General features: G+C 42.7%; 1 protein-coding gene across 8 annotated transcripts in view; it reads right to left on the bottom strand.

Annotated features, from left to right (window-relative positions):
* The window catches only part of COL26A1 (collagen type XXVI alpha 1 chain), a 196430-nt gene that overhangs the window by 93904 nt on the left and 74771 nt on the right, over positions 1-27755 (bottom strand). For 5 of the 8 annotated variants that reach the window (XM_064468207.1, XM_064468200.1, XM_064468202.1 and 2 more), the window contains one exon: positions 27688-27753. The exons of the other annotated variants lie outside the window; for them this stretch is intronic. In XM_064468207.1, the coding sequence (XP_064324277.1) occupies positions 27688-27753 (66 nt within the window). The remainder of the gene's footprint in view (positions 1-27687; positions 27754-27755) is intronic. 8 annotated transcript variants of the gene reach the window in all.

Below are 27755 nucleotides of genomic sequence, written 5' to 3' on the forward strand. Positions count from 1 at the left end.
ATACCAGAAGATGCTGAGCTTCCTGACCCTACAGGCCGCATCCCAAACCCTTCCCACAGCTGAAAGCAGCAAGTCACCAGCCGCAATACCTCTGAGAGCAAAAGGGAGGAGGTGCTCCAGGAGCGGTGCACAACTGGGAGATGACAGTCATCTCCCACATGTCCATGGTGGGGCTGGGCGTGTGTGTGGGTGGGTGGGTCCCAGGTCAACCCAATGACATCAACTTCTTCCCCAGCCCCTGCTGGCTCCTTTCCCCACAGCTGGGAGCTTGGGCTCGCCAGCAGCTCCCTCCCCAGCACACCCTGCTGCCAGTCCTGCAACTCCACCAGCCACTTCCACACTGTTTGTGCCACGTGTGCCTCGAACGCCACGAGTGGGCTGCACCTTGGCACCAGGCTCGGTCCTTCTGGGGCAGCTCCTTGAAGTTCTCCATTCCTAATGTGCAGCGAGGCGACTCCAAAATGCAATTGTAAGCAAGGCTAGGGACAAGGCAGAGAGCTAAAGGGAAAGAAACCACACATACCTATCACCTATTTAGCAACTGCTGAATAAGCCTTTTTGTACACATTGCCCAACAGAGAGGAATAGAGGCTCTTATGAGTGTAACACAATAAATTTGAAGGGAGGGAATGCCAACACACACTTCCAACTTCAACCGCTAAATAAGGAAACATACGTGGAAATTACAGATGAACAAATTCTAAACAGACCTAGGGGAGTTTTCTCCTTTTCATCCAAAAAGCAATAAATGTCACAGAACTGAACAGCAAATCATTCAAAACAATGTAGCTTACCAAGCACACTGTCAAAGCAAAAATCTGAGTCACTTAAAACAACTGGATGCTATTTCAGGACATTATTTTTTTTTAAGGCTCATGAAGTGCAAGTGGCTCAAATTCTTCTTTTGTACTTGCTAATAATGGGCGTGTTTCTTGGCCTGAACTGATCTGCAGAGGTCTGATTTTTGGGTTTTATTTCATTATGAAATGCCTCCCTGACCTCCAGCCATGGGGCCAGGACCTGGGGAGGCCATCTGCCCAGTCTCTCGTCCCAGAGTAGGATCAGCTCTGCTCTTATCATTCCTGACATGTTTGCCTAAGTGGTTCTTAAAGATTTCCAACACTGGAGGCTCCACGACCACTTCAGGCAAACCGCGTGTGTTTTATATAAATCAGCAGCTCATCTCAAATTGAATGCTACATTTAATTTTGCTCACTTACGTCCAAAGAAAATGTTTAGAACATGCATACTAATGTTGAAAGACTGGAGAGCACACATATGTAAGTGCCCACCGCCTACGCTGCTCTGCTCCTAGCAGCGGTTCTCAGCACACCCCAGGAATGCACGTGCGTTTGCACCCACTGTTGCAAACCAGCAAACGGGCCCTGAGAAGTTTGCAGACCAGGCAGATACACAGGGTTATTGAAAGCACATTTAAGTTAATGATTACAAACCATTCAGAGGTTTAATCGCTCAAAGCTACTATTATACGGCAATTTCCCCTCAGCTGAGGAGCCCACTGCACTGTGGACCACAAAATTTTTGGGGATCCCAACTTTCCCCCAAGGTTTTAGCTCATTCCACATAAATGTTCACGTTTTTACCACACTGGGAACATAAATTATACTCTGCAGTTTGAGCTGGGATCTTGCAAAGATTTAATCTTCTTGCTTTGCACAGGGATTCATACATCTGTTTACCTAGTTCCTTAAGACTGTGCAATTACTTTATCTACACGGTATCAGGTCACTGACAAGGCAATGACTTCCTTTACTTCTTACAGTTCTTCCTTCTGATCACTTTGGTTTAGTCCATGTGGCTCAGCACATCTGTGCCGACTTGCCCAGCAGCAGCATGGGTGCACCCAGATCGCTCCCATCTCCAGTGAGCCTTGGGGAGACTTCTCTGGACTCTGAGCCCTTCCACCTCAGGTCTGAGCTGCTATAAGCTTATTTATTTTTTTTAGAGGGCTATACTACTATCTGCTTTCGGCCAAATTATTTATTAGCTACTCTCTCTTTCTATCTCAAACTCTTTCCTTCTGTCAATCTCTTCTTTAATTAAATTTAATCAATTTCCTTTCGAGCCTTTTTTTTTTTTCTTTCATGTATTTGGTCAAAACACAAAGAGCACAAAATGAAAACCAACAGAAAAAATTGAAATTATGGGAAGCACTGCCAGACTCACCATGTCAGAAGTGGTAAACGCCCCTTAGAGTGCTTTTCCTCAGCTGTTTTTTTTCCAAATTCTCAATATATTTGGCCATTTACTTCAATATTATTCCTTACCGCCTTGATTATGGTTTTGGTTTGTGTTTATTTGGTTTACCTTGTATTTGTTTCATATTCACTTATACATGCAGTATATTTTGGGTACCTCTTCCACTTAATTGATTTACACAGAAAAATCATTTTTTAGTTTCTCCTTCATTAGTTTATTTAGTTAACTTCCACCATAACCCCAGGTTGAGTTCCAATCTGACAGCATATTTTTTCTATTTAATGTAATACACCATTTGGAATAAGCATTTCTTTCTAATTGTAAAAACACGTTCTCATGGTAGAGTAACAGTTGTGACAAACTAGAACTTCTTGGCTGACAAATTAATTCTGTAGGTTTCTATTTACATCCTTTCATAGAGATTTCTGATTTACAACTTCCATCCAGGAATGAGATGTGCTCGTTACTGAAAGCATTGATTAAATCACTGTCTGATATTAATCAAAAGGAAATGCAGTGTGAGGTGCAAGTCACTTTAAGGATGATATAGATCTGCCACTTATCAAAGTTTAGTTCCTCCAGTGATTCAGTAAGATGAGCTTAACCTAGACAAGGAAGGCATGATTTTCAGGAGTCCTCAGTCTCTCTATCCCAGTGAATTTGGTAAGAGCTACGTACACTCAGCAATCTCTGAGAAGTCAGGCAACAAACCAGAAACCATTAAATCCACTGATTTTCATGCCAAAGGGGGACTCATCCTTTCCTGGAAAGTTTTGCTGCTCTCAACTAAGAACCAAATTATAGATTGCAAATTAGTTCTCCTCCACACCCCCTAAAGAAGAAGAAAAAAAAAATTCTTTTTCTCTCTCTCTGAAAAAAGAGCTAAATGAACCAGGAAACCATGGACTGCCAAGTCTCAGATGAAAGAGGTACTGCACATCAAACGCTGACCCAAGCAGACTATACAAACGGGAATAACTGATGGCTCTTCTTCCGTGCCATACAGTTACATGGTATATTGCACTTACAGCTACTTCCAGCATCTGTGATGGCAGGGAACAGGCTGTCACTGACTGACTTCCTATTGATCTGCACAGGAATTGAGGGCAGCCAGCAGGGGAGCTGGCATGGTGGCAGGACGTATCCTGTTCTTCTGTGGACATTATAGACAGCTGCAATGGTAACTTAGACCCTTTTTACAAAGAACTGTAATGGGAAGGTAACTGTTTTTCCTTCCGTGCCAGATGAAAATCTAGGCTTCCTCTGAAATGTGCTGAGTCAATGTGGAATAAGAAAAAGGAGCGATACACTGTCCAGACTTGCACAAGGGATTTCCTTGTCCTTGGGCAAGCAGAAAGGAGAACTGGCAGAACACAGTCCCCCTGCCCAGTTTGCACATAGGCTGTATTTGTTTCAGACATCTGGATTGTGGGATGTACATTTGGACACAGGTCAAGGACAGTTTGGAAAGAAAGGTGCTCCAAAACAAAGACCACAGATCCAACCCAAAATGTGATAGTAGGGAAAATTTACTGCATGGAAAAAATCCACCACACTCAATATATCTGGTGCACAAGATACACTCTGAGACAGAGCTGGACTACATCTTCTGGCTTAAACTTTGAATATCCTCATAATTCAAGGCACTTGAGTTGGCTTGATAAACTTGATCTGGGTCTACCTCAAATCACAACCAGTACACTCAGGAATCGTGACATTTTCATCAGGCAGCTGCCACTCAGCAGCTCCTCCAACACACAATTGCTGTCTTTCATCATACAACACCTAAGCCAGCACTATTTTGAACAAAAGCATACGAGCAACACAGGTAAGACAAAATTTAGTACCTTGAGTTACTTAAGGTTACACAAATTATCCTTCTGCATAAGAACAAGGCAGTCTTGTTACCATGGGTTAAAGTGAAGAGAAAGAGTAAATGCAGAAAAGGAGGCATTTGTTGTCCAAGTATCACCCACAGAGAATTTCTGCAGTCCTGCCTGAAAAGTTGTTAAAATAATGTATTCAAGGACAGGATAACTGAGTGCCAGCAACCCCTTAGTATGATTTGGTCTATCTCGTGAAGAAAGAATGAGGGGTTTAAATAAACCCCAGGAACTGTGCTAAGTCTGCTAAGCACACTGTGAGTGGATCGGAGGGAACAAGCAGCAGCTCAGATTGCCACACGCTAAATGATATGCCAGTCACGATAAATAGCAGAATCACCTCCCTCTTCCACACAAGAATCTTAACATATAAAATATCACTGTGAGAATATGGTTAGACCCATGTCACAGCTTTTCTAGGATCCCAATTTCAATAGCAGTCGATAGCTGCTGCCTGTGGAAGTGTGTAAGAAGAGGACAAGCACATAGCGATACTTGCACTGGGAGCCCTCCCAGTCTCCAGTGGTTTCTTTGTGGTTCAGCAGCTTCCCTGGGCTGTGCTGAGCAACACAGTTCACCCGCCTTCCCACCCAAGCACCTGCTCACAGTTCCCTGAAGAGGCAAGTAGATTCTTCGCCATTGGTTACACTTCATTCTCTGTTCGACAGTATTTTCCATCAAAGCGAGTATAGATCTTCTGGAATTTTTAATGAAAAATGAATGCTTGCAGTGTGAGATAGCAGATGAGATGAACCAGCATGCCAGCTGCCTGGCTCCATCCTCTAAAAAGGTGGCAACAACACACCATCCTCTCCTGCAGTCTCACCTCAAAACTGCGGAGGCTGCCTGAAGGAAGGACAGCAAATGACTACTGCTGGACACACAGATGGGAGAACACAACCCACAGAAAGGAAAGGAAAGGAAACAACTTAAAGACTGTTCATCTGACAAATTTTTGGGCAGAGGTTCAGGATGCTAAATTTGGGCTGTGGATTAGGGATGTTGCTACATATCTTTTTTAAAAAAAAAAACCAAACAAATTAAAATAAAAACACAGAGGCAGAAGCCAGGAGTCTGATCATTCAAAAATTCCAATGACTCAGACGTTGGTTGAGATGACACTGATGGCACAGCAAGGCAGGGGTGAACATGTGTCAGAAGAAGAGGAACTCCCTAGTGTGACTTGCTGAGCAGCCAACATGAGCAAATACTGTGGTGTTCCTAATCTTCAAAATCATGCTAGGCATAATTACATACATCAGATGTTTAAAAGCATTCTGATCTTATCAGCAGATCTGAGGAACTCTTGAGGAGGTGGTATGCACTTGAGAAAGGAACATACAGATTTTTTTCCCTTTAGAGCAGCTAGATTCAAGGAGCCCTGGAGAATATTGATGAGGAATCCATAGCATGTCTTGGAAATTAACCACAGAAAAGTGAGAAATACTTAAGGAACAGCTAGAACGACTAAAACTGAAACCCAGGCAGCTTTAGGAGTCAAAACAGGAAGGCAGAACTCTACCAGACCAACGTGGCTGCAGAGGAATAGTATGTGTTTATAAAGATTACACATATTTACCTTACTGAAGGTATCTACATCCAGACTCATCATAGGAGCAGATGGGAGATCTGAGAGAAGGATGGTAATACCCAAGAAAAAAAAGTTACAGCCCTGAACGTTGAACAACTTGTACTTGAGGTGTTGCTGCAGCAGACCCGATCAAGGAAAGGTGGCCAATAAAAGGGTCAGAGCTCAGCTGCAGAGCTAGACAGAAGTTTGGTGCCCAGGAAATTAAGCCAAGGAAACTGAAGAATCTATGCTGATATAGTTTGCTTAGGGGTGGGCACACAAGAATGAATGTTGACCAGGAGAAGAATCACCAAGTAGTCAAGAAAATACAAGAAACACTCAATGCCAGCAAATACACTACCAGCTGTGGTAAATTCACAGGAAGAGCCCAGTCCCACAGGGTAAGAAATGGCTCAGTTTCTACTGACATCTACTGACTGCTCAGGTCAAGGTTCTCTCAGTCTCTGGATCACATCTCACATGAAGCAAATGACTTGACACCTTCAAGAAAGGATCCTTTACACCGAAGTCCAGCAGTGCAGATAGAATCAGGTGCCTAGTCCCCATGAAAACTCTTAACACAAGAGACTGAAGATCTAAACCAGCCTCTACTCTCACATCACGCACATTCCCACGGCATCAGGGCGCCCTTCGGTAATGCCTTCAGTGACATGACTCTGACTTGCTTTTGTTTTCTTATTCCATTCTCAGGCAAGAAGCAAGTGGCTTCTTGATCAGTGGCTGCGTACAATGCTATGAATCCCCCCTTCGTATTCTCATATTTCAGGGTACCCAGGCCATTCTCCATCAGGCACTGAGAAATACCAGAGACCACCAGTTTGTTCCAATACAACATTCCTGACATCCTTGCCTCGTATTAACCAGGCAGCCAACTCACCTGTGGCCTTTCCTAGTCCTTTGTGCACTCAAGCAAGTTCTCCCCACTGGAGATAATCCAGTCAATGAAGAAAGACCAGTGCCTAGCACACATGATCAGCATTGTACCCAGCCTCTTAAAGCTTTATAAACCTTCAAAAGGTTTTTATAAATGCTAAAACCTGAGATGATCACATGGACAAAGGAGATCATACAACTGAGTTTGAGACCAACAAGCATCCTTCTGAATCAGGGGATGTAATGTGCAAGCAGTCAGAACATTCTAATATAAAATTACAATGTATGGAGCTTATTCAGCCAAGTACCTTTTTACTAATAATTTTCCCCTATCTTAATTCAGGCTGAAAATTTGCAATTTACAGTTGTAAAGGGCTCCAGTGAAAAGCCTTTTTTATCAGATGTTTTTGTTGTTAGTCGACTTTCCAAGAGGGAATCAGATCCAGATGAAGGCACAGAAAAGTCCAAATCAATCAGCCTTTGACAAGAATTGTGGCCCTCCAGCAAATCCAAATAAAGCATCTTGATTTAGGAGGACATGAATGCAATTAACTGAGGAATCCACATTCATTTATTTCCCTTTGTAAATATTGTTTATTTCCTTAACAGGTTACAAAAATGGTGACACACTGAAAACTCAACAACCCTAATCACTGGGCTAACAAGATCTAAATGATTCCAGGTCCCCCAAAGGGAAGTCAGCTACTCTCAGACACCCATATACTGATTGTCCCTGTCAGAGAAGTATTGGCTAACATTTGTTAACCCATAAAAACCACTGTCTGAAAGGGGCATTGAAAGTAAAAACTTTGGCCCTCCAAAGTTTACATTTTTCCTATGTGAAGCATGCCAGCTCTTTGATTAGCAGCCAAGAAAACGGACTCAATTCCATTCCAAGTCTTAAAAAATTGTATGAAACAAAACATTAGCGAAGTGATTTTTCCTTGTTTTAATGTGGTTTTCAACATTAGGTTTATTGTTTTGTGGTTTTCTGCATGGAGAGCATATGCTTGCAATATGGTTATAATATTCTGGGTTTTTAAAGCTACAGTAGAGTCATTTAAAAAAAAAGAGAAAACCCTGCAAATTAAGAAATACTCTAAACAACAGCAATATTTTCACCCTCCGAAGACCCTTTTCAAAAGGTAAGCTAAAGGTGAAACAGAGTCACTGTTTCTGGCTGGTGAATCAAGTTCTCTCAGACACTATACTTGTGACATCACATTGTAGAAGCATTCTGGCTCTCTTATGAGTTAGCAGTGTTTATTTGCCTACCTGCTAGAAGGTATCCATCCTTTTAGGTCTCAGTCAATTCAATAGAATAACCACCTTTCAAAAGAGGGTATGTAGAAGTACTCTGGAGTTGGGACAATCCCATGTGTGTGTTTGTCTGGTAGTAGCTGGGGATACTCAGCACATCACCTAACCCAGCCCCAAAACACCATGCCAAAATTTCAGGGTCGTAACAAAGGGAAAAATATCAACTGACTAAAGCACTTTGGGGCACAGACAGAATCAGCCACCGGGCCCCAAAAGGAAGCACGATGGAGCGGGAGGAAGGAAGAATGAGAGCCAACAATTCCTGAAATACTGGCTCCAGAGGTGAAAAAGAGCTGAGCTCATGGAAGAGCAGTTACCTGATCTTAACACGATAGCGTGATGGCAATCCTTTCAAAAGGGAGTTTTGAAGACAGACGCAAGCGAGGAATAGATAACACTTGTCTGTCTGTAGGCTGGGTGGTTTGAGCAGGCTGAGGTGCCCACAGCCTGCTTCCACTGTCCACAAAAGGAGGCGGCCACGCTTTGGGTTATCTGCTCAAGCCTGACACCCAAAACTGACAGTACAAAGCTGGTTCAGGAAGTTTGGCTGCAAGCTGCCTTCAGTTTGATAGGAGAGCACTGTACCCCAATGAGAAGCAATGGATCATAAACACAAAACAGAGGCGGCCACATAAAATGGGTGTAGTGCTGTATCAACTACAACCAACTCAAAGCTGTGGAGTGTGAGAGTCAACTCTCACTGCAACATGAGTGTACTAAGCAGAACTAGTGAGTTTCTTGACATCCTAATGTCCCCCAAGCTCTGATCTGAAATACGTAGACAGAGGAGAAACTGCTGACATGACTCTGTGCAGTCACACACCCTTCCCTCACACCTCCCCCAGATAGCCTGGCTCCAAGGGCTAGCGTCAGAAGAGGAAAGAAGCATTTAATTTTATAATTCCTGCTTAAATGATTCACGAGGTGCTATTGCAAATTGCAAGAGAACACCCTATGAATCAGTCAGTGACAAAAATAAATTACATTAATCCATAGTAGTAATATGCTCAGAGTGCTAGAGTTTCAGTAGAAATGAGCTCATTTGTTAAACCCCCCACTCAAAGCGTATAGAACAGCTTTGTGCCGTAGCATTGTCCCATAAGACAAAGGCCCACTTTCCTGTTGGAAAAGACTGCAGCTTGCACGCCAGATCTCTGTCTTCCATTTTAGACATTGCAGAGTGGCATTCTATCATTCAGCCTTCCCTTTCATCCTCTTCACGCCAGCACCAATCTGTGGCCTCCTCGCGTCACAACTGTGGCCTCCTCGCATCACAAACACTGAATTAGGCAGCTAGAGATGGACCAAGATCCAAACTCCATATCCAAAAGCACCGGTCATGGCTACGTGGGAAACTCAGGCACTTCAGGACGAAAAGAATCAAGCCACTGCCTCTTAACTCAATTAATTGCAAGGCAAAATTCAAGAGCAAGACAATCATCGCAGGCAGCTTTGTGAAAGCCAGCAGCAGCCCTAGCCAGAATGACATGTGAAGAAACCTGGAGTCGGGGGCTCTGTGCAAGCGGTGATCTAGAGCAAAGCGCTGAAATGATTCTCAGGCAGCATTGCTTTGTTTCGTTCCCCTTGTCCCAACAGCTGAGCCCCAAAAAACACTGAAAGGTAAGAACTGCAAACACAGCCGTGCCCATGGACATCAGGGAGGCTGGTCCCCCATCGTTTTTTCAAACACCTCCCATCGACTGCAAGTGTATAAAAAATAATCTATCCAATCCATCAGAAAACTTGAAATTAGGAAAAAACCCACAAACACACTGACAATGTTTAAAAAAATTGCAAGAGATCTTGTTGCTGAGTTCAGTGCCTTCATCCTTCCTATCATATTTCCATTTAAATAAGATTTTCCATGAAGCAACCGGTACCTGTAAGAAATAGCCCTGGCAACCTGAATACAAGTGCCGCTTCCAAATCCTCTGAAGCACGACTTGACATTGAACAACTCGCACCTTTATTTCCAACAGCAGCTTCATTTTAAAGAACTGGAAAATTCATGATCAGGTTTATGAAAAATTACAATAACTACTATGAACACACTCCCAAATGAAACTATGGTCTAGGGCCAGTTTCACAGTGCTCTCCTTTGCCGTAACTGCACATTAGGAATGGTGCGGCCATTGCGTGTTTCACTACGTTTTCTCTATCTGCTGTTTCTATCTGCTGCAGCTGGGTAAGCACAGGATAACCTGATTTTTCCCCCATCTAGTTTGTTGTGGGGATCATCACAGCCTAATCAGATATTTAAAAAAAAAAAATCATCCTTTCAGGTATCTAATTTCTGATGCTCTGGGTATTCTGTAGTTATGGCCACAATAAAATCTGTATTGAATGCAGGAAAGAATACATACAACTAAGTGGTCATACAATACTCTTTTGTGAAGACTAACTTGCAATTTAAAAAAAAAAAACTATGCTGTTTTATGAACTGCTTGGGACAGCGTACCATAAACTAGGATTGGCTGCCCTTTTCCCTAGTGTCTTCATAGCATCATGTCTATATTAAAGCAGAGAACAAGAGGCCAGGTGCAATCTGCATGGTCCGCAGCCTCCACACTCCTCCCCCGTCCTGCACACAACCCGGCTGGACTCGCAAACTGTCTCGTAACAGAGATAACATCATTCTGACAACAAAAAAAAGTAACACTTCAAGCCATAACTTACATCCACTCACATTATTAAAATGGAGAATTTGGGAAAACGTTCCTTTCTCCCAGTTTTTTTTACACTGCATGGTTTCAGCTTTTGCTTCCCTCCAAAAGGTGGCTTGTTCGAGTTGACAGCTCCCAGCCTGTTTCACTGAACTGGTTCTTAATGTACTAGCAAAATGTGGGAGCGCTTGGGATGTAAAGGATACCGTGTTTTGTATTACACACACACGTCTTGGTTGAGGAAAAACATTTCTCTTGGTAGAACATTTTTCAGAGGAAAAAAAAATGTTCTATGAAATCCAAGTCTGAGAGAAATGTTGCGTGATGTTTTCTTGAGAACACAGGCCCTAAATTTGGGGTGAAACCTGACCTTAGATTGTTCCTTTATGTCTGCATTTTATTTTGACTGGGTGGACTATTTTTCCCGTTTTGCTGGGTGGTAGTTTTTTAGTTGACTTTTCAAACGTTGCTCAGCCTTTGACATTTAAATGCCAAAGCAGAATCCAGCAATTCTCCAATAAAGCAGTTCTACATACAGCGACCAGGTTTAAGAATTTATAACAACTTCTGAAATTTAAGGATATATCCTACATAAAACCAGTGGTTAAAAGTCTGATCCTTAGACCACTAGAGGTCCACAGAGCTGTTTCTACTAAAGCAGTGAAGAATGCACAATTTAAACAATAGTGTTTATTCCTCTGACCTTGAAAGTTTCGACTGTCTCATTTCAAGGGTTGAACTTCTCTCCCCACATCTGGTTAGTTGGATTATTGCACTTCTAGTTCTGAAAAGCCTCTTCCTTTTTTGGGTGTATCATTGGTATAAACTCAGCCATGAGCAAGTTTGCAGATGACACCTAGGGCAATGAAAGCTGAGAAAGACAAAGCAAACTGCGAAGTAGCTTGCAGATATTACAAAAGGCAACTGAGCCAGATTTCCACCGGTCATTAGCCGAGAAAAATATCTTTCTATGTGAATGGAAGCTTGGCACTATTTGGTACCAAAATATTCAAGTCTAAGATGAAAACTGATGCTAATATCCATAAAACATCTAACCCAAGAAAGTAAAAATAAACAGGCCAAAGACAAAATAGAATGGAAGGAATCAAAGAACCATAGCCACTTCACTGAAGAGATTTTTTTGTTCAGGCTCCTTCATAATCTCCACTGTTATTTTAACATAACCAACCCCTACAGTTTTGCATGGAAGAGAAGGAGCTAAACAGATGGGGAGGGGGAGAAGAGCTGTTCCTGGAAGGATAGTTCAAGGTAAAGCCATACGACAAAGAGAAGCTCTAGACAACACTGGGCATTTAAAGGTTGTCAAATGTTTTCTCAAAACACATCCTTCATTATTATTATTATAGGCACTGCTGATTAAAATCTATGGGGCCGAACAGGACTGATGCCATGGGGCCGTCCTTACGTTTCTGTTTTGCAGGGTATTTGCAGGACAGGATTCTACAGTTTTTCAAAGATCCTCCCCGCTCTGCGTCCTTATCATCTGGAGCTCCACCACACTGTTCAAGTTGTCCCAGTGGGTTGCTGTGAATGGGATTACAATGTCACAAATTGCGTATCTTGATTCCAGGTGCAGTATAAATAGCAGAATCAGATAAACTCCTATGAAACAAAGATGATCTTGTCAAACAGACAGCCTCTTCCTTAGCAATGGAGAAAGCAGAAAGAAATGAGAACTAACCTGCAGGAAGAAGGTTCCTACTCGCTATTAAAATGAACAAAGACATACATGACAGTCCATCACCCGTAACGCTACTATGCCAAAGACAAACTAGAGGTAATATGTGAACCCACGCACAACTTGTAAAATGGTGCAAGGAAGATTAAATAGGTTTAATTTGTATGTTACAAGAAAAAAGTGAAGGAAGACACAGACACACATATACACAGATCTCTTCTTACTCTCCCCCTTTGGTGCCCTTCTGCCATAAAATAGACACTTCAGAGCCTAATTCCTTTTTTTTCTTACTGAAACCTTATCATCCACTTACTCATAACCTGCCTACATAATCCTATCTGCATTTAGAGTAAAAAATACTCAGAAAATCCCTATTAGCAAGGACTATCTTTTGCATTCACAAAGCATCTCTCAGATATCAGAAGAGTTATTTCTCTCCCTCTTTGCCTTTAGTAAGAAACCAGGTTATTTTCTACAGCTGCATTGCTTATAAAGCAACTACAGGCAATGCATTAGTCTTATGTCTCCAGCAGCTCTTCAGTCACCATTATAATTAGAGGGAAGATAGTACAGTGTCTTCAAATATGTTTTCCACAGGTAAGCTTTTACTGTTGTTCTGAACTACTGTAACTCCTGGTGAAATGTTCTGCTGGGTTTTACAAAATCAGCAATATTTGCTTGCCAACGCAAAGATCATAGGACTGCCCTGAAGCACGAGAATTTAAAAGGGAGCAATGTAAATAAAGAAAATATCTGATCCTTGCAGCCTTCCCACATAAAACTGTCCTTGATGGAAGTGAGAAGCAGTGCACACTAAGATCTGGCTAAAATAGGAATATTTTTTGTTGTCCAACAGAGAAACTCAAGTGGCAGAAACAATATCAACTCCAAAAATGCAATTGTTTAAAAAACAAGTCTCCTCCCTATGTTACAAAATAACCTTGGATTATTAAAAGCAGAGGTTTGGGGGTTGGTGGGGGTTTTTTTGGTTTGGTTTTTTTCAAATACATCGCTTCTGACACCATCCCTTTTAAAAAAACGCAAGAAATTCTCATCTGCTACCTATATGCAAACCTACAGCTCAGTAACATCTGCTTGATAAAGCTGCTCCTTCCAAGGTAGAGGTTAACGACAACGTCTGAGATGTGGTAATCAGACAATCTAAAAGTTTGGCTTTGTACGTGAAGGATAAATGGCAGGAAACTGGAGGAAGAATAGTTTTAGCCAAAACTGGATGACTGAAGACCAAAAATACTACCGTAAATAATTCACAAAGGAACACAGCCAGGGTATAACTATGTAAAAGCTTAGATCTTTTGCAGGATAATAAATTAAATGGAGATGTCTCTGATAGCATGAACAGCACAGCACAGATCACTAATTGCAAGTGTTTGCAGAGGCTGAGCAGTGAAATATAAGCATATGGTTGGAAGGGTGGTCTGACAACTACAGCAAAAGGTCTCAGTTTCTATTCCCAACTCTGACCAGTATCTTTGGCAGGCCATAAAAAAAGTCTCTTAATTTATCTGTCTTACTCATTGAAAGGATAGACAGTTTGAAACTCATGTTCCTCACCTAGCTGTCTGGGATGTTAGCAGGCCTAATATTTGGAAAAGCTTTGAGACCGATCAAATACCAGAAATTTTCAATATAATTTAGCTTGATTTATTCAAAATTTAAAAAGAGAAAAAAAGCATGCTGATTCAAGGATCTAGGCTTCTTGACAAACCTCAAAACACAAATCATGCAATAAAACTCAGCCACTCAGGCAGCTGAGCTCCAGGCAATTAAATCAACTAGCCAGACAACAGAAAAACACCCCTGTTCTCTCCAGAGGTTCTCACTCCTCCCGCCCAAAGCCTGAAATGCTGCATCTATCTTGGACTGTGCCAAGAACAATTAAGATAATGCTACTCCATATCAAGGTATGGGATAAATTCTAATGTCAAGGGCCTGAAGAGAAAGCCCTCTGCCAGCAAGCCATTTTAAAAATGAGATGGGCTTCAGTATATCTACAACTAATTCACCTGGAAAGCACATAAATATAGTAACTAAAATGCACCCGTGCAGAGCTTTCCCTTCACAGTGCTGCAATGGCACAACATCCATCATTTTTTCAAGATGTCACTGCTAAACTGCACGGGCACAAACCCACCCTTCCAGCAGGACAGCACCCAGCTGTCGGTGTCGGTGTTATCTGCAAAAAAGCTAGTACACACCAAAATTTAAAGCAGGTGTGGACACTGCATGGATGCCCCTATTGCGGTTTAGGCCAGTAATTGAGCGGGTGTCTGGATGGAAAACGGCAAAAAATTAATTTAGTACAATTTAATAAATTGCTTACTCTGCACCTGAAGTTAGGCTAACCGTTTGTCAGCGCGCTCTCATATTTGTTTTATCCAATAGACTGTGCTTGCAACAAGCAGAGAGGGCACAAAATGTCAACTAGCCTGCTAAACTAATGACCTGTAACTCATTGAGCTGCAGTGAGAACAACAGATAACCAGCCTTACTCTTGATGTAAATCAAAATAAGCATGTCTTCATGGGAATTACACTAGTTAAATGAAAAAACTATCAAAGCCATTTCACATCTGCATGTGGGTAATATCTAAATCTGGGAGGGGGACAAGTAGCTCCTTCCTTCTGCTAGGATGATGCTTTTAGTCACCATAAGCTCATTTGCCCAAGTAACATAACTGGCAAAGTTACCTGTACCAATTATTAGATTTCTACAAGTATTTCTTCCAGAATCTAAGTGGCATTAACAGCCACATCCCTAAAACACCATAAGCAAGGGAAGAACTGTTGTCTCTGATCTTAAGCTGGTACACGCCTGGATACAACCACTTCTGTCACACTAAAAGTCAACACACAATCTCAAGTCAGAGGCCAGAGGATCAAACCCAGATCTCTACTGCTCTCAGATTTCATTTGCTCAACCCCCATTAGTTTTAACAGCTGCCCTGCAAGCTTCACCTGCAGCTTTGCCGTAGCAGGAAGGGAGACGGATGGGAGCCTCCTGTAGGCAGAGCAGGCTGGGTCCACTGAAACGGCACAGCATATCACTAAAAGCAACTTTTCCCATCACATCCTAAGAGATAAAAGGGAAAGCATCGATTGACAGCTCGGTCAGAGTAATTAACCAGTGAAGAAAACTCTTCAACACAAGACACAAATGCAGTCCAAGAGTATGCAAAGATTTTTTTTAATTTTAAATTAAAATGTCAAGGCAGGGCACTGACATAATGCGAGTATTAATGAGCTATGTGCAGTATAAAGGCACAGATTAGGTAGAGCTGCACAGAGGAAGGCCTCAATCTCAGTTTACTGAGGTTGCAAAGGAGAGCACAATTTTGATTTTAACTTGTTTTACGTACGTGGAGAACTTGAGAAGTCAAAGAAAGCTTGGAGGAAGCTTGCCCCTGCTATACCATATTGGGACTTTCCAGTATAAAAATCTATGGCAGGTCCAATTATGAGGGGGGCAGGATTAGGGAAAAAAGATAAATCTAAGAGTTATATCTGATCACCCAGCTTGGAAATTATTGTGTCTGCACAGCCTTGTTTCAAACCTAATTATTATAAAAGCTTAGGGGAACATTATTTTCCAAATGAAATCTTCTCTGTCAAAACTTTCATTAATAAGTTATATTTCTTAGTAGGGTATCATTTTACATAGAGTACCCAGAGATCTTGCAATGTGTAACAGATTCTTTTTAGATGAAGTACAGTATATTGTTTTAGGATTGTGGTAACTTAACATTTTACTATATTTTTGAACCAGAAAGGTTCTCAAACTTACACATACATATGTGAGAAATGCACTTCTCTTAGGCAAGCTTACTAACAGCTTTCTCTGGTGCTGCGAACTCAGAATAGGAGACAGCAGAAACAGAAGTTCGCAGAGTAACGGGAGAAGAAAAGTGGGGGGGGGGAAGTAAAATATGTACCATATAGAAGACCACACCACCGCTACCCAAAAACTTTTAGGGCAACTCACCTTCATGAGAGTATTAACAAATCCCAAAACGCCTCCCTTTTTTTCTGCCAGCAAACCATGCTGTGATACCGTAAAAGGATTCAGGTGCCCAACCAGAGAACAACAAACATCAAGAACAGTCCCTTGTACTGAATAGCAAGTAGTAGCAATAATTCAATAATTAGCTCATTTTTCTCACTCAGACCTACCTTGCTAGCAAGACCAGAGGAAAATTTGGATTTCAAAGACAATTCCAAATTGCAAATATTTGGTTGGTTGTGTCACAGGAGAAAGGAGAACACTGATATTGCAGAGTTTCCAGTGACATGGATGCATCCAGAGGGATGCTCTCCAGCCTGCCAGGTCTTGCCTGCCCCACAGCTCTGTGGGCAGCTGATCAATCAGGCATTCAGCCGACCAGCACCTTTCCAGCTGCCCAGCTCACCCCTGGTTTGATCACTTACCACCCATCAGCTGGCCAGCCACAGAGCCCACCAAGAGATCAGGCAGCCAAGAGGCTGGTCACCCACATCCCTCTTGCCTGTCTGCTTCCTGTCAACAGTTTTGACTGTTCTCCCGCAACAACAACAAAAAGAAGATCCCATGGAGCCAACATTTTCTAACAGAGAACTGTTCTGTTGGGAAAATCCTGACCGGCTTTAGATGCAAGACAAATTTTAGAAGAGTCAGAAGTATTTCTAACCTATGGACAAACCTATACTCTCCAGAAAAAAAGGCCAGATGCTATCCACCATAACAGCCACAGAGCCAGGGCACGTTCATCAGGTGGCACAAATGCAATGGAGCAAAACGTGACAACAATTAAGTTGCATTTTTGAGTTGTGCTGTGGTTCAGGACAGTTTCCTCTGCACGGTGTAGATCCGACAGCATCAAAGCAAAGTATATGAAAATCTGGGGCAGAAAACTCTCAGCTGCAGATATCAAGATGTGGCATCCAGAAGATGGGGGGGGAAGGAATCAATAGCATTGGTATTTAACCTTTTATCAAATAATATTTCTGCAGTTTCTTAAAGCTTTTCAGCCATAATCAGAGTAGAAGTTCCTTTCTCTTTCAACACTGGAAGAAACTATTATTTACAAGATATTTTTACAGCACGGAAGGTAAGCCTGCTAGAGATTTCCCTGCTGACAATGTACTTTAACACCTTAAATATGGAATCAATAGCTGGGCACTCCTCTGAAACTCAATACACACAGGTTTTATGCACAGATAAAGTGATTTTTATCTATAATACACCTGCATTCTGGAAAGAGACTAGAACAATTCGTGTCCTTGAAGACTTGCAGAATTATGAATACCCATTTATCCCAAAGCAAGGAGTGTATTTGGACCGGTGAATGAAAGATCCACACCAAAAAAGAGTCCATTTGTTGCCTGAATTGGGAAAGTCTTCCTTATGATTCCACAAGGTTGCCTTAAAGTATGTCTCAAAGTACAGAGTAGGCAGGTTTGCTTTGGATCAAGGAGCTGATCTCTGTCCCAAGGGTACCAAACTGTGCAGTAGTTGCTATGGTACTGCAAGTATTTTTGTTTGTTAAACAGTAGATTAAATAGTCACATAAAATGATTAGACTGCACATTGGATCGTTCCCTGGGAAGGCTTATGTTACAAACTGGCTTTCTGGGGAAATTATTTAAGCTTTTCACTAAAAAAAAAAGTTTTTTGAATCTTAGGCTGGTGTGTTTAAGAGACTCTACTCCCTAGACCTATTTAAACTTATTTGTGCAGGCAGGCAATATAACAAGGCACTTTTACACCTATTAAAAATGGTTTTGCAACTGTTGGCTTCATGCACTAAGCTCTTTAATAGCTCCGGCATTATCATCACTATCACGAATGGTCAGGGCTTGGATTACAGTTCTTTTGCAAGAGGGATGGATGTCTTGCCTTGGGTAGTAACAGTGCTGCAGTAGAAATTAAAGATGAAGTGTTAGTCTGCACTACCAGGCAGAACAACAGATTCCCTTAAAAGGCTAAGTGTACATACATTGTCTCCAAAATAAGCTTGTTTGATCATAGACGTTATGGGGGGGATATAAAAACTTTTACTGTTGGTTATTTAATTTACCTGCCTTGGCATTTATATCACACTCACTTCATAAGGTCCGGGCATGATTATGAAAGAGGTCCAAAAATACGCATAAGTATTCAATGGTTGATGAATGAGCCTTGGACTAATTGCTCAGATGACTTAATGGGCTCAGGAGCAGATGGTCACCTAACTTAAGTCACCACAAACATCACGAATGGTGTGACAATTACACAAATGGAGACTCTGTCCCTCTGGCTCATACTATCTGGGAATTACTATCTTTTCCAAGAGCCCACTTAAGCTGCCAGTCTAGATGGCAGAGCAGTGCCAGATTAAAAATAAAGGTGGTGTATCTTAGAAAGCTGACCAGCAAAGAGCATCCAATTACCTTCCAAAACTATAACAGCTCCTTTCCATCTGATGGGTTTCACCAGAAAATGACCTTAGAAAACACAGACAATGAGTATTAAAGACCCCATCCTGATGCAGTAAAAGTGAATCCTACACACAGATATCAACACAGCTAATTGTTTGCCAAAGATGCCTGATTGCAGAGGACTCCAAGATTTTTTTCTAAAGGTCAAGCTAAGCAAAATAATATTAACATTAAGGAAGTACAGCTGTAGATATCAGATAAGAGCAGTTCCGAGGATAATATTTGGCATATAATCCACTGCTTCATCTGTTTTTCCTGTACCCCCATAAATGATGACAGAACTCTCTTCTCTGCAAGAGTTCCCACAACCAAAGGCATTGATCACTGGAGCTTCCAAAAGAAAGGCAAAAGGAGCCAATACTGGGTCCAAAGAAAACAAAATGTGTACCAAACTTACAAGAAAGAAGTTGTAAAATTCCCATCAAAAATGCCAGTAGGACTGAAGCAGATCAACTGCAGACAGACCTGGAAAGTTTACTGCTGAGTTTTCTTCTCGAGCACGGGTGTAACAAAACAGATGCTGAACAGCTAAAGTTACAGAACCAAATACTCTCCCCTCTAGGCAAGAGGAGACAAGAACTGCCCGTATGGCAGCAAACGCAGATAAAAATGCCCATTCAACATAAGCTAAAACTTTCTGCCATGCTTCAGAGACTTGGGGTTCATGGTTGCCATTTAAATCCATAGACCCTGCTGTAGCTTTGCCAATGTCCTCCTGTGGTTATTGCTTTGGAGTAACCTCAAATTACCATTTCCTTGGGACAAACACCATCCTGCTCAAATTCAATACTCCCTGCACAGCCTCCCCGGGGGAACGGGGCTGTTCCAGATGACCGCACGGATGTGAAAAACAAACTGGAGAATGGGAACACCCATGTTCTGAGAGGGCAAGACTTGCAGAAGCCTGACAAGAAACGTTCTAAATAAGTTCAAAACAGTTACATGGCATCTTTGCCTCCCATAGAGAAAGGGCCATCATGAAAGTCTTGGCACCGCATTTATAAAGTCTGCTTCACAACTGAGTTTCCTTTGTGGAAACTAACTTTGCAAACATTTATCCTTGCGGTGACTATTGGGGGTAAGCAATTGGTTCTAACATTGCTATTTTACAGATGAAGAAACAGACAACATTTTCTAGTGTGGAAAATCAACTTGGGAACTGCAGACTGCGGGTGTCTTCACTGGGGATGTGTGAGCAGCAGCAGCAGCGGCAGGGGGGTGGTAGTTGTTTGTTTGTATAAGGCTCTCCCTACCCTGAACCACCGACAGAAGCCAGTGGAAGCTGCTTGGATTTGCCAACTCCCAGACATCCCAAAAATTATTGACTGCTTTTGAAGAGCTGGCCTGAGTCATTTGGTCCACATTGCACGCAGAACTTGGTTGCAGAGCCACAAAGCGTAACCTGGGGGCCTCCATTTCATAGCTTGCTAGCAGTGCTGGGCCATGGTATATTAAAAAATATTTAAGCTAGCTCTTTGGAAGTCTTTTGAGGAACAGAGAGCAGGCAGCAACTTTAAGCTTGATTTCAAGTTTTAATGCCTAGCTGGACCCCTTCCCTCTTCTTCCATTTTTCCTTTTGAAAAGATGAATTCCTCCATTAATTTTTAATCCTATTTCTCTCTCAGAGCTGCCAAAAAATCAAACCCGGTTCACATCAGACAGCCGTTTATTTCCTTGGGGTGAACCAGCAACCCAACCACAACACTTCCTACCCTCTGCCTTCTCCCGCCTCTCAAAGCCATTCAGGCTGCCGCTGGGCAAGAGCCGGACGTCTCCCTTCCCCTGACCGATGGAGCTGGAGGCGCAATCAGGCCTTCTCATTATCAATCAGACCTGTACACTCATTCAGAGGCAGCCCCAGTCCCAGAGCCAGCAGAAAGAGCAGCACAGCAGCTATTTTATTTACAACCTGCTGACAACAGAGTGGAAATTGATAGAAGCTACAGGCAGCAAGTGACTCCCTGTCTGTCAGCACCAAATGGCAGCTCCTGCACTTACTTGGCTGGACATGAACTCTTTAACTCTTTCTGTCTCAGCCCAGGATTCACAGGGGTGCTACGGGTCTCCACCACATTTCCATTTATGCCAGCTTTACACTGATGCTCTCCTGCTGCTTCTGAGCAGTGAGAACACACCAAGACCTCCTCCATTTATGTATTTACTGTACATGTCTGTGTGTTGGACAGATACTGTACCTTCATACTTTATGCAGTGCCAGGTGTCAATACAGAGCACATTTGAATAACTTGATCCTACTCAGATAGAAGAAATAAATTAATGCTATATTTAAAAGGAAAGTGCTCATTACCCAGAGAAACCCAGAAAAGCTATTTGGTTTAAGAAAGTCTGACCTTAAAAAGGGAATTAGGTAAGCCACACTGAACCCTGTGTAGACTTTTTTCTAAGTGGCCATCATTCAACTTTAATCATTTCCAAACAATAGCAAATTAAGATTGATTCAAATCTGAATAAGAATGTTTATGTGATGATCTAATGCAGTTTAACTAATTCTCTTCAAATTAGTACCTTTCATGAGTGCAGATTATCTATACAAGGCTTTATACATTCAATAGTTAGAAATTCAAATACATCAGTAGTATTTTTAGTCCTGGGGTGTGGGGCATGATTTCAGGCTAAAGACAAGACTATATCAGTGGCCCAAAGATGTGTAAAAATCCTCAACTCTTGTACATGCATGAGAGGATTACACATGAAATCCAAGTTAAAATTAAAAACTGTCTGAGATTTTAAACCCAATAGTACTTTTTTTCATGAAAACAGTTTAAAACAAAAGAAACAAGCTTTCTTCCCCACCCCAAAAGTTCTTAGCATTGTTTGAAATCTCCTTTCAATCATCTCTCCCTGTCCTACTCCCGAAATAGTGCCGCTAAGTCACTCTCATTTGTGCTTCCATCCATCAGCAGGCATTTCTAGAGGACTAGCGGAGGTGCCTGGCAGCTTCACCACACCTCTCATCCTCACCATTTGGTATCACACCATGATCTCCAGCTCACCACTGGCCCTCACTGACTCACAGAACTGTGCCCTCACCACGTTGTCTGATCTCAGTGTACCTGAGGCATGGAGCAGAGGGAAGACATGGTGCTGGAGGTCACGGTCCCTGAAAGCAACCCTGTCCTCCATCACTAGATGTAGCACATGGGATCTGCTGCGTGGGAAACAAAATACCTGGAAGGTATCACCCTCCACCAAGCCAAGTCAGCTTGTACTATCTACACTGTTCACGAATCCACTTTCATTTCAGCTTTTATATCCAACCACAAAATGCACATCCAAGGGTGCCATCCAGCCACCTAAACACAGGCATCTCATGCTACTTTATATACTGCTGAGCACCCTACTTGGCTTCTACCTGCTCCAGAAAGACATGAGACCTCTAGATCATATCATTCAGCCATGGAATCATATCCATCAGCCCTGAACAGCTGTCTCGGGTACACCAGGGCCTCTAAAACTGGCACTGTTTATCTACATTAGGGAAAATAAAATGCCTTCTCACTTCTGCAAGGTCACTTAAGCTTTTGGACAAATATTTTTTAAAAGTTATCAGTGCTTGGAAAGGTGCTTTGCTTTGCATGACCACAGTCAGTCCCTACTCCTCATCTTTTTCATTCAGACTAAGCTCTAAATCTCTCTGAGGCTGAATTCAGAGCGAGGAGCCAAGTCCTTCACAAAGGTCATTAAGACTTGCAGGAAGCTTGGGCCGTTTCAGGACCTGTTTCTGCAACAACTTTTTGTAAGTGAGCCCAAATTCAGCTGTGAAATGCACCATTTTGGAGCCAACACAAGTTCTCCGAAATCAAGTCGCATACATACAGCCTCCAAAACCAGACACCAAATGACTTTAAACAAAGATACGACCCCACACATGTTAAACCAGAGAAATTCTAAAGAAAACTGTTTTCTGTAATCCTTTGCCTTCCATAGTTACCTGCTGTGAGATAAGCAAGCACAGCCACAGTGCCATCATGTCCATGAGGAGCCAGATGATAGTAAAAGGAAATCAGATAAACTCAGAATTCCTCAGCTAGTGTCCACCTCTGCTCGCTCTAAGGGCAAACACCGAAGGGCACCAAAAGTGCCTTAAACCTTTCTGCGGAAGGGATCTGTGGCAATTTCTGTCTCAAACAGAAGTGAATCCAACAGCTTTGGTCCATTTCACTCAGACTTCTATTGGCACTAGCAAAATCATGTGGCCCTGATAAAAAAAAAAGAAAACTAAAACTGCTCTATGATTACACTCTCTTCAACACAATGCGAGAAATGCAAAAAAACCCTTGTAAAAATACCTTCTCATGTTTCATCAGACTTTTCCAAATCACAGAACAGTTCAGTCAGGTTCGAGTCGTTAGCAAAGACAGTAGCAACTCTTTTTTAAGTCTGATGTGATAATTCCCAAGATGCTAATCAGAACAAATAGACAAACTTGATTTCTACATCTCGTGTCAAATCTGTTGTAACTGATGACACAGTCACACTGAAAAGATGAGCTACTCTGCAGAGGATACGCAATCCCAGACTGGAAGCAACATGTCAAATCAGCTGAACCAAGAGAAATTAAATCTCCATGTACCATTGGAAAACAAACCCAAAACAACCAAACAGTTAAAAACATTTATGGAGCAAACACAAACTTTCCATTGGACAGCTGGCTCCTTGCTTGAGGAAAATATATACATTACTAATAGGAATTATATCCTGTTTCCTTTCTACTGCTTAAAAGACACAAACAAATTATACTTCAGCCTAAAGACATATTATTCATGGATCTTTTGCTTCACTGGAATTTATAGTTCAATTCCAAACCTGTAATTTTAAATGTTGGCTGTTTTTCTAAGTAATTCACCAGAAGGGGGTCCCAAGTCCCCTTGCTTCTCCTGCTAGTAAGGAAAAAAAAATTCCCTGCCAACTTCTGCATAAACTGGTATATATCACAAGCCACACCACTCAACTGCCCAGACTTGACTTTTCTTTTCACATCAGAGCTGAAGTAAAAAAAAAATACATTCACACACATTACATACAGCCTTTCTTCTTCGATGGTCACCCAGCTGGTGTTAAACCAGTGGTAGCAGAGCATCAAGGCCAGGAGAACTAAATGCAGCATCCAGCAAACAGGTAAAATATTACTAACAATACAGTGTTCAAAGAGAAGGAAATCTGCTACCAAGCTGTTACTGCATGAGCCCACTGCCGAGCAGGGCATGGGCTGAGGGGGCTTCTTTAAGGACAGTCGGGGGAGATCTTGACTAAGACAGATGCTCTGCCAGTGGGGATCCGTCCCCTCCCTGCCAGCCCGGCTCCCCATGGCTACACCCCTCTAACAGAGAGGTTTTGGGGCACGGCAGGATGGAGCAGAGCACTGATGCGTGTAACCGGGGGCTTCCTGCCAACTCACAGAGATTTTGGCTGAGAACTACAGGCTGGCTCCCTCCGACCATGCAACAGGCTCTACAGGAGCAGGCTGGTACCTAGTTTCTGGAACACGTGTTTCCATCACCTGTAGGTCACATACCAGAAGGCTAAATGTTAAACTTCGGCTGGGTAAGCCCACCACATCACACATAGCTCTGGAGGAGACATGTACCCAAAGCACAAGGATTAGCACGTTCCTGCAGGGAAGACAAACTGAGTTTTCCCCAACACTGGCCAGGGAGGTTTCTCTTTTGGGGGGTAGCAGAGAGGTGCCAGACACAGCTGTTTCTCCTCTTAGAGAAAAGGCACAGGGCAAGTTGCAAACCATGTTGGCTACAGGTACAAAGACTTTCCAGCCAAAATAAGCGGCAGAGAGGACAGCACCCTTCTGGGAGCCCAGCAGTTCCTGCAGAGTAGCACTGGACACTGGGACCACACACCTGGAAGAACAGTCCCTGCAGAGCTCACAATGCGATGTACCTTCTCCTAAGCCCCCTGGGCTGTTTCACAGACCAATTTCTATCCCTTGGCAGGTCACAGGAGTGGGCACATGAATGTGGGACTTATCTAAACCATTTCACTGTCAGAAGCTACATTAAAGCCCAGGGGAGTATTTTGCTCTGACCCACTTGAGGTCACAGGGGCTGCTTTCTTGCTCTGCATTATGTCAGTTTATTTTATAGCAAGAAAGGGTGGAAATAAATACCATCAAGCTTGCCCTGCCTTTCCTCCTCCATGTTCCACACAAGAAAATCCCTTAATCCCTACAAAACAAGCTGAAGCTTATGCCAAACCTAACAGAGCTCATACAGACGTTATCTTTTGAAATGACACCTTCAATTTAATTATCTCAGAGATTAAATCATCTCCAAACTATTAAGCAAAATAACTCAGTGGTGCCAAAACACTGCATCACACCATGACTTCTCCTTTTTTCTAACTCCCCTTTAAACCTCCTCTCTGACTAGATATGCAGAACGGCAGAAGCGCACAGATCTGCAGTCGCGCCTGGCCTCCACAAAGCCAATTCCTGACTGCACAGCTTGCCAAGTTTCATATCTACTTTAAGCCTGACTTCAGCTCTGCTGGTGTAAATTCAGAGCAGCTCCAGTGGCTTCAGGGGTAGAAAGGAACCAAATTTAACATGCTGGACCATCGGATGTGCAAGTAAAAAGAGTACCTGAAAGTGCACCAGCTTCACCTGAGAAAGTACAAGAGGAAAATCAACCTTCAAGGTATTTTAAGAGTCTCTAGTCTTGATTGCTTTACCTACACTTCCCTACACACACATCCTGCTCCTTCACTTCATGCTGCATTTGCCTGTACAACTCTGTACCAACTGGTGCTTGCCATGCTTAGTTATAAATACTCTTCTTAACCCATTGCCCCAGTCCTACAGTGGTCTTGGAAGTCATGTCACCAGCGACATCGGCAGTGACTGGCCCAGAGATCACCACGGGAACAGCACATTCCTAGCACTCGTTGAACTGGGGACACTGGCTGCATGGTGAAAATAAAAGTATTTTCCTCCCTCCCCTTCACACATGCACAGATACCTGCTTGAGCAGTGACGCAGGGGACAGAGCTCAGTGACCAGCACCCAGCACTGCCACCCCACAGCAAAAGACAAAGATGACTCCTTGGTCTCACTGCACAGTTTCAAGTCAGGGGAAGCATTTGCCAGGAAGGAATTCCAGCCAAGCTTGTTAGAACTACAGCATCCTTTACCATATGAAGGCATGTGGAGCAACGTAATGAACACTCTGAAAGAGCAAGGAAATAATTGCAACCTTCTGCAGGCAGGGACCAGACAGGAGTGCACACAGTCTAGGAAGTGGCTCACTTGGCAGTTATAAGCCACTGAACCAGAGTATATTTCTGTAAAGACAATGTTAGAGCAAGAAGAGCCAATGATGAACCAAGGACTGGCTGTGAACCATAAGCCAAGTTTTACCTGGACCCCAGGAAAGCCAATTAGCTCAGAGGCCAAGTGTTTGGGGCAACACATGCCCCAAACGTGCAGTGCTGAGGGGCACAGAAATCCAGGCCAGGCCTATTTCACTAGACTATCAGCAGTACTACAGAAAGTTGGCTTGCCCTAGAGAAAAAAAAAGGGGGGGATAATTTTGGGTGACCAAAGCCGCTTCCATCACTCAGGTATTTGCCATTTCTGTTCCAGTGAAAGAAAATACAAACTGGACTGAAGCACAGAGCTGAGAAGTACCAGTATCTTCTACTGATTACCTGTTCGTTAACCACAGGAAAGTCACCTGAGGAACATTATCCCTCAGTGTCCCAACTTGTACAGCATGTAGAGCATGCTGGTGCTTGCTTTTCCTACCTCCTTTGTGTACAGGCACACACCATTCCTCCTAAAGATCTCTTAAATTTTATGGTAGGAGGACAAAGTGTGGCTATCTAGGCCCTCAACAGCAACTACCTGCCTCAGGTACTAGCCAGCAAGATAACTGCCAATAGGAAGTGCCAGGGAGAACGAGTTTTTGAAAAGGGCTGGAATCAGATGCTTCAAAAGGAAAGTGTAAACCTCCATATGCATCAGAACATTAACAGAAAAACTTACTCTTAGATAAGGTTCTTCTCGAGCACAATCTACCTGCTGAGCTGTGCTCTCGTAGCTTTATCCACTCTAATGCAACCAGAGCCGATCTCAACAGTGGTAAAAGTTCTGAACATCTTTTGAACCACGCAAAAATTTTGGCTGTGCTCATGTCCTCTGACACTGATCCCAAGACCGTTCATACGCAAAAACACAATCTCACAGCTGCCTTAATTTTGTGATCTTTTAATTAAAGCAGACAGTAAGGTCTTTGGGTTGAGGGCTCTGTTCTGTAGCACAATACAGACCCAAGGGTACTATTCACAACAAGTAACTCTGCATTCTTCCCCCCTTCCTATCCTCCAGTTTTGCTATGCCTTGACAAGAAAATTAATTGCTTGACTGGCGTCTGTGCTGTTTGCTATTTCATATTCTGCCATATCTCTTCTTACAGAAGAGTGGTGCTGAGCTGTTTGGAGAGGGATAAGAGCTTGTCATTTCTACAACAGTTTGCCTTTTCAAAAATGTTTTAACATGCAGTTCTCTGGAGACCAGGAAACAAGAGATCCTGGCACAGGAGACTTGTGTGCTAATGGGATGACACCGTATTGGATTTAACTAAACTATGGACTTATGAATGAGAGTGCCTGCAAGCGAGAGGCAGCTGATGTGGGGCAGAGAGGGAGCAAAGGAGAAAAACATGATGTCAAGCCTAAGAACTCACCCATCTGAGTTATCAGGCTGCTCCGAGTCAGCAATTTACTTTATTAACTTTATTCCCTCTGGTCTTACGTCTTGGTTACCCCTAGCAACCTATTCACAAAGTCCCTGTACTGTTCATGTGCTTAAAACCAGCACATACTAAAGAAAAAGTTCTGATAAAGCAAGAACTCAGGGCTGCAGCTAACACTGTCGTTATTCCCATACAGTTCTCAATCCTCAAGACTGATACATCAGAAGCCAGACACATACCAGACAGAATGGGGTACAAAGCAGGGAAGCTGGGAGAGCGCAAGGTAAATTGTCTCCTGTGAGATCCT

The sequence above is a fragment of the Phalacrocorax carbo genome, chromosome 17 (genome assembly GCF_963921805.1).
Source record: "Phalacrocorax carbo chromosome 17, bPhaCar2.1, whole genome shotgun sequence".
Classification (NCBI taxonomy): Eukaryota; Metazoa; Chordata; class Aves; order Suliformes; family Phalacrocoracidae; genus Phalacrocorax; species Phalacrocorax carbo.